Source organism: Desmodus rotundus, chromosome 2, assembly GCF_022682495.2.
Source record: "Desmodus rotundus isolate HL8 chromosome 2, HLdesRot8A.1, whole genome shotgun sequence".
Lineage (NCBI taxonomy): Eukaryota > Metazoa > Chordata > Mammalia > Chiroptera > Phyllostomidae > Desmodus > Desmodus rotundus.
In genome coordinates, this window is record NC_071388.1 from 81,505,253 (window position 1) to 81,518,827 (window position 13,575).

Sequence of the window (13,575 nt, forward strand, 5' to 3'; positions counted from 1 at the left end):
TTCCACATTAATGGATATATTAATGAATGTGCATTTATATTGGTGATTCACACATCTTAATATATAACTTTATAGAAATGAATTTCAGTGAGTTTAATAAAAAACACAAGACCACATCAAAGAAAAAGAAACACTCTTTTGTTGTTGACTGGCTTTCACCACTTATTATGTGAGAAATGAAATGTCAGTAACTTAAAAGAAATTTTAAGAATAACGTGCTTGAGCTTTTCTGATTTTAAAACTCTTTACAGAAAATTGTCAAAAGTATTATGTAATAGAAACAAGGAGGTTGCAGCCTCTCTGTTACTCCTGAGTATAAAAGGTAGAGAAGTGGAATGTTATTCAGGGGAGACCCCTAGACGGGGTCAGTGAACATGTTAGTTACGTGCAGGTATTGCTTTTTAGGAACTACTGCTCTGATTTACACAGAAACAAAGACTGGGCTTCCACCATGTATTCACATGAGCCACGGTGAAATAATTGGGGAGGCAAAGGTGGTAAATGAACCAATTGTTGGAGGCATTCAAGCCTAAATAGACTTTCTGACCTGAAGTGGCCTCAAGTCTTCCTTTGTTTCGGTCGCAGGGACCTAGTCTTACGAATGTGGTGGAAGGTTAACATATCAGACTGTGACTTTATTCTGTCCCTGGAATAACCAAGGACGTTTTAGAAGAAGAATTGCTTTCTCTAGGAGGACTCCACTGAAGTACACAAACACAGTCTGTTGGGGAAAATTCCACTGAAGATGGACTTAGTTTCATTTCTGTTTCCTTAGCTCTTGCTGCAGAGAAGAGGATGGATCAACTTAGTTATTTGCTGCTTTTCTTATTAAGGGTTTTATCCATTTCTTTTCAACATAGGAGGGTATGGGAGCCTAAATGTGATTGCCAAGATTTGTCATTTTCAGTAGCTTAGGGATCTCCCTGAAATAAACTGAGGGCATCTGCTTTCAACACTCATGTCTATAAAACTACAACTGAGAGGGAAACGTGTGCACCTTCAAACTCCAGACACTGCTGCATCTAAAAAGAATTGTTGCTATGGAATTGAAATACGTTCCTCCTGGTTGCTGTTTATGCTTTTTGTGTGTGTTTGCTCAGATGTACTTCACCTACTCAGGAATTCTGAATTCAAGAATTTCGCATTAGAATATTTGCTTTCCTTGATTAGATTAAGATGTAGAATTGTGTCCGTACTTTAAAGCAAGCTGCAACTTGTGTCTGAGTGATTAATGTGAAATAAAAAATTTAGCCAAGTAGCCTGTTAACATACATACATTAGTTACAGAAATTAGAGCATATATACTTTCACTTTTGTGAAATGTTTTTACCTTAATATAATTTTAAGAAAGGTGATGTTTTTTTCTACTTCACCATTCTAAATCTCCCTTATTAAAAAAATTATGACTTTTTAAAAAAGATGTGATACTCTTATTCAAAATGAAATAAAATAAGTGAAATAAATTCAAATGTACCCAACAGTTGTTTTTTTTTTTTTACTATTGAACAGTGTCTGTGGTAGAGGCTGCCCTGGATGTGTCTGAAGAGACCAGTTCTGTGGGGTGGAGGTAAGCCATTTAACCTTCTTTGGCCTCTTTCCTCTCAAAATTTAGGACAATCATGAAACAATCTCTATGGTCTTTCTCCCATCTCCCCTCCCGGCTCTAAATGCTCTATTTTGCTTTTCTCTGCTATGCATACATAACTATCTTAACATCCCCTAGGGTACCATACTTTCCGCATGTTGCTCGGTTTTCAAATAGTATTCAAGAGAGAGTAAACTTGAGGCAGCATATCCAGCATTTTCAAATTTTAAGGCTCAACTGAGAAGCAAAGAATTCATCCAGAGAAGGGTATAAATTCCACTTGACTAAATCTTAGCACTTTCCACACACCTCCATTAGGGAAGCGGTTGACATTACAGAGATTTTCCCCATCTCTAATGGCTGCGGCTGAGAGTCTTGACTGAACAGTATTTTGACTTGCACTTCAGAGTTCCCTCAATGTCTCCCTCCATGTCCACAAGTAGCTCTCTAAATACGGCAGCTGTGCCATCTGTTTCAAATATTATTTCAGTCCTTGCTGTTTTGGGATAAATTTCATAAACTGCATCACATATACACACATTTAATTGAACAAACGAGAAGCCTTTCCAGTTAAAAAAAGCTTCCTAAATGACAAGAAGTGTCCAATTTCCATTCAAATAGTTACTTTGGGGCTTTAAAATGTGTGAATTCATCTAACAAAGGCTGGTGGTATATTTTGAGGCAGATGGCTTGATTCTGTGGCTTGATTTTTTCTACAAAAAATTAAGTGGATTTTACTATCAATCTTATCTTTTTTTTTGGGCAAAGACTGACATAATAAAGATGTGTGTATTACTGAGAAAGCTTTTTAATAATGATTCTACCTTATGTTTTCCCCCAAGAATATGGTTAACTGACTAGGAAAATCTATTTGGAGATTTTATGTTTATCCATAATGATCAGTTTAGGAAAAAAGGAAAGAAGCCCACTAAAAATTGCTGAAATACAAAAGGAAAATAATGCTCTACAACTTTCTAAAGGAGTTCAAATAGGAAAGGAATGTGAAGTTTATCTGATATTTCTCCTGCTAAATAGTTGTAAAGTCAAGAAATTGAAGATTTTGAAGGAAGTAGAACAAATTTTATTTCTTATGAAAATATCTTCAGAGAAATATCTTCAGTAACTTTTTTTAAGTTTTATTTTATTTCACTTTTTTCACATTTTTTATTGTTGTTCAAGTACACTTATCTCCCTTTCCCTCCCCCCCCCCCCGCTACTCCCACCCCTACCCCAGCCATCCCCATTTCCCACCCTTGATCCTACCCCCTTTTGGTTTAACTTTTGAAGATGGTATGTCCAAGGCACTTTGTATATTGAATACCAGCAATTTTGAAGATGAGTCATTGAAATGATTCTTAGTCACTACTGCTGTGTACTCTCAAATTTAGACTCATGTTAGTATGTGTCAAAATTATATTAAAAATTCTATGCTCTAAAGATCCTTTCAAGTCTTCCCTGGCTTATGAAACATTATAGTTTACCACCCCTCCACCTCCAACCCCTGCCAATTCACTCTTCCATTTGTAGATCGCAGAGTTGCCTGAGCTCTTGGTTAGTTCTTGATTAATTGAAACCAAACATATGTCTCATCCCTCTTAAAATGACAGTTCAGCAACCTAGGGCTAAGCCAATTAACCCATCACTTCCTTTGGCACCAATTATTGGTTTTGGGATGCCTTTATTTCTACTGATAACTTCACGAAAACATAAGGAGGATTGACCTTAGGATGAAGTGAATGATGTGGATAGCAGAGTGAAAAATAAAAAGAACCTGCATCTTTGATAATGGAGCCTTTGGGATCATTACCCTGAATTCCACTATGCTTCTAGACTTCCCCTTATGTTAGCCAATGGTCAGTGTTAGTCAGGGTTTTTTGATACTTGCAGCGAAAACATCCCAAAAGATACACCTGAGCATGTGCACGAGGAGGAGGCAACACCACGCTCAATCGTGCGTGTCATGAAACCCTCTCCCAGTCGTGGGTGGTGAGTCCCATCTCCTTTTTCTGATATTATGGTGCTGGTTTTGATATACAAGACATTACATGGAGGAAAATAATGCTATAAAATGATGTAATTAGGTGGGTATTGGAGTTACTATGTAGTAGAGCCTAAAGCTTCCGTGGTTGACTGAGGTGGTGATTTCCTCAGCAGGCCAGTGATTCTCAAAGTACAGTCTCCCAGAAGTTCTGATTTCTGGTGTCCTCCCAGCATTCTCAGAAATTGTCACTCCTTTCCTCAGAATGAGAAAAACACTGAATAAACTGAAAATCAACTATTCTTAGGACCATCAGAAAATTGAGGTGACAGGGCAAACTGGCTCATAAAAAGCTGGAGAGACAGGCAAGTACATGGCATCGCAGCGTATGAGAAGTACAAGCTGCTGCAGTTCCTGATGGGAAGACAGCTGGTCATGGACCAACTGCTGGAGGCTGAGTGTGGACAACCTGGCAAGTTAAAAACTCCTGGGGACTCGATTCGGGCAGAGCCCTCACACTTTTATGAGATTTATCAAGTTCTCACAGTGAATATCAGAGAAAAATCCCTTATTCTTTGGGCAGGACCAAAGTACCCATTTTGAAAGAAGCCCAGAGCTTTGCCATGGCGAGGGTCCGGGCTCCCAGGAACAGCTCCACCGGAGCCTCATCTAACAAAGAGGAGGGCAATTAGACAACTGGGCCCCCTGTAGCTTTTCTGCCTCACAGAAAGTGGGGGAAAAGGCTAAAAACACTTCTGAAAGTCATAACTCAGGGACTCAGGCCTGTTAAAAACAATGGAAACTTAATCCTAAGATAATAGAATGTTCCCTTATACCTTAACCCCACATCAGCAAGGCTCCTGTATGCTCACAGTGAATTGCAATTGAGACACAGACTGTCAGTGAAGGAGTTTCTAGGGAAACACAAAGCAAACAGCAGACAAACACGATGCCACTAGAGGAAACTAAAGGCTCTGGCCCCTACAGCTACGGCAAACATCAGACTCCTAGTCAGGTAAACATAAAACCTCACACTAAAGGCCTATTTATCTCAGTTCCTATTGTCCGATACAACATGTCTATCTTTCAACAAAAAATTACAAGAGGCAAGGAAAAACAGTCTGAAAGAGTCAAAGCAAACAGAGAGACCAGACTCAGAAATGGTTGATTTCTGTGTGTCTGTAGTTGCTGGATCCAAGGCAGCTGCTGTTCACTAGGGAAACTACCAGAAATGCGAATTCTTTTGTATTACCCTAAACCTCTTGAATCAGAAAAGGACTGGGTATGGTGGGGGGAAACAGTCTGTGCTTTAACAAGTCCCCCCCAGTAATTGTGTTTGAAGATTACTCATTAAGCAGGTGTCAAATTTGTAAACTCTTGTGCTTCCTTAGGTGTCTCAGAAATAGAACAATACAATACCTGTTATCACAGTAGCAAGGTGATTTAAAATGTAAAGAACTCACTAGTACATTGTTTATGATTTTGACTTAGTTTTATCAAACAATATCATTACTAATGAATTGTTTTGGATGGCTGCATGTGGTCTAGAGTTACCCCAACTGTGCCTGTTTGTGTGAGACTTGCAACCTTGCCACCTGACTTGAAAACCGTGCCGTCACTGGAAACTGGGTAGAGCGTGTTTAAGTCTGGATGAAGGGTGCAGGGCTGTGGAGAATTTCTCAGAGCAGGATTGTCAGGCCCCGTGTCAAGAGGATTTTACCTACCCTAGTGTTTATGAAGTGGATTTAGGAAAAGGGAGAGGGTGTTAACAAGGGCCTTTCTAAAGGCAGACTGTGTTTTTATCTTGCTCTGGACTAATTCGGTGCTCAGCTGTCCTCTGGCCTGATCACAGTTCTGCGGTCCCCCCGAGAGTCAGCTGTTAAGCCTAATTATTATTGCTTTGAACCTCCTAAGACTCTGATGTCAGAGGTTTCCTTTTAGGTTTTTGATCACAGTTTTCTGTCTTAGGTTGCCTTTTATGTGCTTGTACCTCACTGCATTCCTGTGCACACACGGGGAGCCTCTCTCCTCTTGGCGCCTCCTGTTAACCGATGATGAAGGCTTTCTGTGCAGCCCTACAAGAATCACGACTTGCTATTATTTGCAGAGGCCTCCTAATTTTACATCAGAGAAAGCTGAAGTCTGGAAAGGATGTTACTTTACTTCCTGCATTCATCTGTACAAAAATACATACTGAACACCTACTATACACTAGGCACTGTTTAATAATGGCAAAACAAGATTAGAATGAGAGAATCATAGCTCCCATGCCAGTGTTCTTGTCAGTGTCTTGTGTCTAAAAAGGCACTCAAACAACTAAATAAAAAGCAATGAAATAAAAATAAATGGGAAAAGAAAAATACAGAGAAAATGTCATGTGGGAGCTAAGTGCCTTCTGCCTGACTGACTAAGCACACACATCTCCTTTTCTGTCCCCATAGTTCCACTGAGATGAGTGAATACATATAAAAATAGGAAAAACAATGCAACAGTACTAGGAAACGTGACAAATGATACCAGCAGAAGCAAAACATTTCTGGTATGAAGCAGATGGCATTGGATCAATAGAGTAACCAAATAAAACTAATAAATGCAGTCAATACAAATGAAAGAGAATAGTAATGGAGGGAAAAAGAAGGTTTTTTTTTTGTTTTGTTTTGTTTTTCTTATAAACAGAACTACTTTGGAAAAACCGCAAGATCATAGTCAGTAGGAGCTAGGGGCAGGAATCATTTGTTGAACACTTAATAGGGTGACCAAAAAACTAGGACATTCCAAACAGCTAGAAAAGGCATACCCACCCAGCTCCAGCAGAGCTGATACAAACATTTGAGAATTAATAAGGAGTGGTTGCACTCTGCCTTTGGGAATGGGCAGGGGACTTGTGCAGTGAGTGCTGGAGCTACGGAGAGAAGTTAGGTGGTGCTCCCGTGTAGTATCAGTTGCAACCATTCCACATCCAGACAGCAAGCTCCCAACCCCCCGTATATCCATGGCTTCTGTCATTTGCAATCAAATTCACTATCAAGGGAACTGTGACTTTCACATTGGCCACTTGTATTAAACATCCTAAAACTTCTCTTGTAAGTACAAGTAAACAGTTAAGAATCTCCAGATATTTAAGGAAAATAACAACATAAAAATGAGTTACCAAACTCAACAAATCAAAGTAATTCTTGAGGGAATTAACTTTCTGTAGAAATAAAGAAAAGATTATTAAAATAATGTAATTGGTATCTGCAGGAAGATTTGAGGGGACAGCACATTCATATAGCTAGAACAGGCTGTTCAGAAAACTAAAGGGATGGGGAGAAAATGCAGACAATTGTAACTGAATAAAAATAAAAAAAAATTTTAAAAAGTAAAGAATAAGAGAGAAATTATAGAAACTTAAAAACTTCTACACAATTGTTGAAATGAATGTAACAGAGCAAATGATGATGTAAAATGTAAAATTCTTAATTTCCCAAGGCTTTTTCATACATATAGATAAGATCAGTCACTCTAGAGCTAATTTGTGTTTAGAAAAGGGCCACCTAAATGTACACAATTAAACCACTGTCCAAGTGAAACAAAATAATATGAACTCCTTTGGCTGCCAAAAGCTGCCTTTAATCTTGCTTTGGAGTGCTGAATTGATTACTGGAGAAGAATGTTTGCATAGGGTAGAAGCAATTAATCTAGAGGAAAGGCCCACTCTCTCCTTTCTGAGGTTCAGTGTTGTTAGCCCGTCTCTGACTAACCAGGTCAGCTAAAGGTTCAGTGGCATACAGGGCACTGAGGTTTCCTGGAAGGGTCTCATTTGGGAGAAGATAGAATCTGGACAGGTGAATAAGAGGAAGGGTTGAGTTGGGGAAGGTTGGGTATGGGATATCATGCAGCCAAGACCAGAAATACCTGTGAACCTAATCACCCTGACAGAGTGGTTATGGCAGCAAATAATGATTAAGCTTGAATGTGAACTGAAAGACCTACATTCTTGGAGGGTAAGTCTTGGGCATAAGTGAAACTTGTGCAGGGACCTGTACCTCTGCAGTCATAACTGTAGTGACTGAGAAGGTACCAGAGTAGTTTTCAAAAGTGTCCTTGTGTATCAATGACAGAGCAATTAGCAGACTCATCCCACTCAAGTTTTCTTTATCAGCTTGTTGACAAAAGAGCTAATATGGCAGCCTGGAGCAAACTCTTTGGATTCTTGTGAAATTTGGGGAGAAGGAGGACTGCCTGAAGAAAAGATTAGTTAGGTGTCAGCTATAGAGCAATTGAAAAATGCAAACAAAATTCATATGCTTCAACTGCTGAAGTAAATCAGACTACCTAAAAATATCAATGAAAAAAACGGATAGATGTGATTGAAAAACAAATCAGTTCTACAGCAGATCAAGCCAAGTTTTCTAGAATGCAGCGCAAAAAGTCACAGATGAAAACTGTGAGATAAACTTGGAAGAAAGGATGTTATTCAGTACATGAGGTATAAATATTCACAAAGCATATAATATGTTTTAAAATCCCAGTATCTACCTTGTAAAACACCTATAAGGAGAAATGAGACAAAATGGAAGGAATGATATAATTAAGGCAAAAATAGAAGAATATTTTCTCCAACCTGAGAGTTGATATTAGTCTTTTGATTAAAAAAATAAAACAAAATACAAAATAAGTGTTGGTAAGGATGTGGAGAAATTAGAACACTTGTGCATTGCTGATGGGATGTAAAATTATTGAGTCACTGTGGAAAATGGTATGGCAATTCCTTAGAAAGTTACACATAGAATTGCTATTCAGTCCTGTGGCTTCACTTCTGGGTATAAACTCTGAAGCAAGAGAAGTAAGGACTTGCACAGATATTTGTACACCTATGTTTACAACAGCATTATTCACAATAATCAAAATGTAGACAACTTCATGTCCACTGGTGAATGAATGGAAAAACAAAACATGGCATATGCATACAATGAAATATTATTCAGCCTTTAGAAGCAAGGAAATTCTGACACAATCTATAACATGAATGAACCGTGAGGACATATGAACTAAGTCAACCATAGAAGGACAAATACTATATATTCCACTTATAAGAGGTAACTAGGAGGCAGAATTAGAGACAGACAGCAGAGTGGTAGTTGTTGGGCTGGGGGAGGGAACAGTAGGGCATTGATGTAAATGGGCTCAGGGTTTCAGTGGGGAAGGGTAGAATGTTCGGGATGTGAAAGATGGTGATGGCAGCATAAGGCAGCACAAAGGAGAGGCACGGTGATGGGGTTAAGAATGTGGGCCAGCATGTAAGTCCCAGCACCAGTGCTCGTTAGCTCTGTCCTCTTGGGCTAGTCACTTACTCTCTATGCACCTCAGTTTCCTCATCTGTAAAATATGGACAGTAATAGTAACTACCTCATGCGATAGTTTTGAGGACTTTGTTATTAATGAGAATAGCATGTAGAAATCATACAACTCAATGGTCTAATTTGAAAAATCTATTACAATTTAAAATGCACTTACTTTCATTTTAGTGATTCCATTTTTCCATGGAGTCAATATTCAATAAAAACTAGTTGCCTAGTTAAAAAAATAACAGAATATAGAACAACAATATTGCAAAAAGAAATGTAGCACAATTAAGATGAAAATTATGAACTACTGGGAGAAAGATAAAATCTTATAAGTTTCTAAAGAGAAAAAAAAGAGGTTTTCTAGTAAGGAAGGAAAATCAGAATGATGTTAGGTATTTCTGTGTTTTGTTTTTCCAACACAATGCAGGATAATATGGGGCAATATCTGTGAAATCCTGAGGGATTCAAATCTTGAGTCTCCATTAGGAAAAGCTATGATTCACATGTGAGAGCAAAATAAACATGGGAAGTTGACCCTCACTGAAAAAATAAATTACTACAGAATGTTCCCTAGAAAGATGAAAAAGGAAATAAAGAAAGAGAAGACATGGGATATGAGTGGTGAATGAAGCTAACAATATGACATCAGTGAGTCTGAATCATCATAGTCTGTTCACATGAACTGAGTGTGAGCTTGCCACAATTGTTAAGAAGGTGTCCCTAAAATAGAAGAAGCCTAGAAGCATAAGGAATTATTCTAAGTGTAAGTGTAAGTCACTTGGGAGATTTCTGGTGATAGTGAGTATATATAAGCATATATCTAAAGACTGATTATGTTTTAGGAACATAAACCGAGGAACACTATTATAAATTAAAATTTAAGCTGAAAAGGGAAAATTGGTTATGTAATAAAAAAAGGTAGTAATCAAAACCCCAAGACTATATAGTGAGACAATGCACTATTATTAGTAGCTAATCTTATTTGAGGGCTTATTCCGTGTCCGATATTGTGCCAGATGGGTGCTATTATTGTCTCCATTTATAGATGAGGACAGAGAGATTGAGCAATTTACCCAAAGTCATTAGCTGGCAAGGGACAAAGCTGGGCAATCTCACTTTTTAGCTATGCTCTTCTTTTTCTTTCTTTCTTTTTTTAAAGAAAGGCAGACTGCCGTGTGCATTGCCTCATTTGGATGTGTTTGGAGTCTTTGAAGCTGACTACCCCATGTTCTCTTACAAATGGACTTTGAGAGCTAGTTTGGAGGTTCTAGCAGGGGAGCGCAGCTACTCCTATACCCTTGACCAAAGACCTGTCCTCTCCTATAATTGGGAAGGTCGTCCTCTTCCACCCAGCGTTCAGCTTCGGGAGTGATGGGCATGGATCAGTGAGGGAGGGAGGAAGGGGGCACCTGCCTAACCAGCCAGATCAGCCGAATCAACTCTGCGATCAATGGGATGACAGATGTCGCAGCCAGGTCACCCTCACATCCTGTAGCCATGCTCTTAATGGCTACCCTAAATGTTGTCCTTATTGGAATATAAATTGTTCAAAAGAGGGTTTATAATAGAGAAAACCCAACAGTCTGTTTTATACAGTTTATAGGCATTTTCCCAACATGTGTCAGATGTGTTTCTTACAGCCTGTACACCCTAGAGTAACAGTAACCTATCGCCACAAACTTCTGTGGGACAAACAGCCTCGATGTGCCAACGTGGATGAACCTTGAGGACATTACGCTAAGTGAAGTAAGCCAGTCACAGAAAGAAAAATATTGTGTGATTCCACTTACATGAGTCAAACTAACAGAATTAAAGAGTGGAATGGTAGTTGCCAAGGCCTGGGATGGGGTAAAAATGGGGAGTTACTAATCAATGGGCATAAAGTTTCAATTAAATGAAATGAATAACCTCTAGAGATCTACCGTACAACATTGTACCTGCAGTCAACGATAATATATTGTACTCTTAAAATTTTGCTAAGGGGGTAGATCTCACATGGGGTTCTTACCACAATAAAATAACAAGTAAAACAAACAAACAAACCTAATGGCTTGGAACAGCTCTCATTTTTCCTCATGGTTGTATGGGTCACCTGAGGGTTTGCTCCAGACCTGGCCTAGCCGGGTTGGTTGCCTCAGTTCCATGTGTCTTTCTTCCTCTTCTTGGGAGAACAGGCTACCTTGAACGTGTTCTTTTTATTGCATGACAGAGGTATAAGAGAGCAAGTCCAACAGTCAGGTGCTTTTCAAAGTCTTTGGTCTCATCATAACTGTTCATTCACCGACCTACATGGAGAGATGGGAAAGTCATATGGCAAAAGGTGTGAAAAAGGGAGGGGTGATGAATTAAAGCCATTAATGGTACATGCCATCACCATCACTACTTCTTTTATAGTTGCTACTGGGGGAAAAATCACATTAACAAAACATACACGGGGATTTGAGAGACAACGGGTTTATTGAGAAAGAGCAGTTTAGATGTTATAGTCACACTAGAATTCTTTGAGCCCCAAAAGAATGTCTGTAAAATATGATGCACTTAAAAATGTTGGATAAAATAATAGATTACTATTCACTCATTCAAAGAGAGCCTTGCTTAATTGGAAGTATCCTTTGAGGATGGGATGCTGGGGTCCTCCTTCCAGTATTGAGACTATTCTCTGTGCAGCAACTAAGGGAGAAGATAAGGAGAGTGAAAGAGTTAAAGGATTATATATAAATATATATCTTCTATCCTCAACTATTAAAAAATGAAATGCTGAATGTATAATTGTGAGTGAGATATGTTTTTTCTTATTCTAGGTTGGGGTTTGGGAAGGGGTATTGCAAGTAGTGGAAAGAGCACTTGATGGAATAACCTGGAACCCCTCTAAAAATCAGCTTTTTGCCCTAGGTCTGCCACTATTAAAAGATAAAACCTTGGACAATTTCTTTCACTTGTCTGTGTGACAATTTTCTTATCAAAATTGGGCTGGAGGATCTCTAAGGTCTTTTGCAACCCTAACCCTAATTTAAGAAGGAACTTTTAAAAACTGGAAATATGACAACTGTATAAATTAAAATTCATCAAAGTGCATTTTGTAAAATTAGCAAAGGCAGCTGATTTATAAAAAGCAATAATGTGTTCTCTAAAATGATTAACTATAATTGAGTAGTTACTATTGACATAGAGATGCATAGACCTCATGAAGAAAATTGTAAAGCTCATTTGAAACTGGCATTTTTTCCAAACAAAAAGAAACAGCAAGTGCTTTATATTTTTCTAAAACTTAGTACTAAATATACTATGAATAGAAAATTTAAGATTTAAAACCTTACACTAGGTTATAAGTCACTGACTAGTCTCTGACTCAAAGTGACATGCCACAGTAGGAAAGCAGGAAATATCATCGTTGCCCTGCCATCCCTGCTGCCCTTTCTAGGTGACGGCACTTCCTGTGCTACTACGTTATGGCAAAACACAGTTACCGCTTGTTCCATCACCTCAAAGGCTAAGGCTGTGTTCCAAACATCACCACCTTCCTCTAAAAAGCAGTTATAAATCTTCACTCCACTAATGTATAAAAATATACATTATAGATTAGGTTTACACATACAAAATGACTCACTTCACCAACTAGGAGTAGCAATATGTCACGTCTTTGTTATCTTGCCTATTAATCATTCAAGCAACAATGTGCTCTTGTTAGCTGGAAGCCCAGCATCCCCATTTGAGTGCTTCTCCTTACTTACTATCCCAACTTGCTCTTGGACCAGAGGCTATCAATCACTTTTCCAAGATAACTGCAAGTTCACGTTGGTCGTCTACTTACGGTTTCTCATTCCCATGTGTTGTCACTACTGAAGAATGGTCCTGTTGTGTTCTATAGATATTCTTTACTTGGTGGTAATATCTAGTCTAAGTGCCTACGCTGCATTCCTACACACTTGGGTTCGGTATATAGATTGCCTGGTTAAAATTCTGAGTTCTGGCTCAGGTGAACTAGATTTGAATTTTGCTTTTGCTTGGTTTTAGCTGTGTGATTTAGGACAAGTAATATAACTCTCTGAGCTTCAGATTCCTCATCTATAAAATAAAGATAATAATAGAATTCATGTCACAGAGTTGTTGTGAAAATTAAATGAAAATACATAACGAGCAGAGTATCTGGCACCTTTGAGATCTGTGGAAATGTTTGCTGCGGCTATCGTTATGACTATTGCTACTGCTTCTAGTGATACAGCATCATTTCCAAAGGTGCGGCAATGTGGCAAGGTTGCTGTGATGCAGGTTTAGTGTTTCCATTGTATTCCTCTTAAGAGGAACTTGAGTTCTCTATACAAATTAGTCTACCTTCATCCCAGAGCCCTGTGTACCAAAGCTGTTGACCTCCTAATTGAATGTTTCTATAAGAAAAATGGGCAAAGTTTTTGAATAGTTGATTCATGAAAGAGTAAATTTGAATGGCCGATAAATATAAACTCGCTACTCCTCAGGAAAATACAAATTAAGATAAAAATGACATAACATTCTATACCCGACAGGTCTACAAAAATAAATGACAACATCCATCTGTGGGAGCCTCCTGAAAAGGTGACCTCATGTGTTGTGTGTGAGAGGGTGAGTCATTGAAAACACTTTCTAGTTCACATTATTTCTAAGTAGTAGGGAATGAACAAAAAGGTTAAAAAAAAGTAAACTAG

General features: G+C 38.5%; 1 protein-coding gene across 3 annotated transcripts in view; it reads left to right on the plus strand.

Annotated features, from left to right (window-relative positions):
* Positions 1–13,575, plus strand: part of ZPLD1 (zona pellucida like domain containing 1) — a 276,647-nt gene that overhangs the window by 88,236 nt on the left and 174,836 nt on the right. For 2 of the 3 annotated variants that reach the window (XM_045185953.3, XM_053918320.2), the window contains exon 2: positions 1,510–1,567. In XM_045185953.3, the coding sequence (XP_045041888.2) occupies positions 1,534–1,567 (34 nt within the window). In that variant the 5' untranslated portion in view covers positions 1,510–1,533. Of the gene's footprint in view, positions 1–1,509; positions 1,568–13,416; positions 13,493–13,575 lie in introns of all 3 variants that reach the window. The other variant, XM_053918322.2, reaches the window with a different exon arrangement.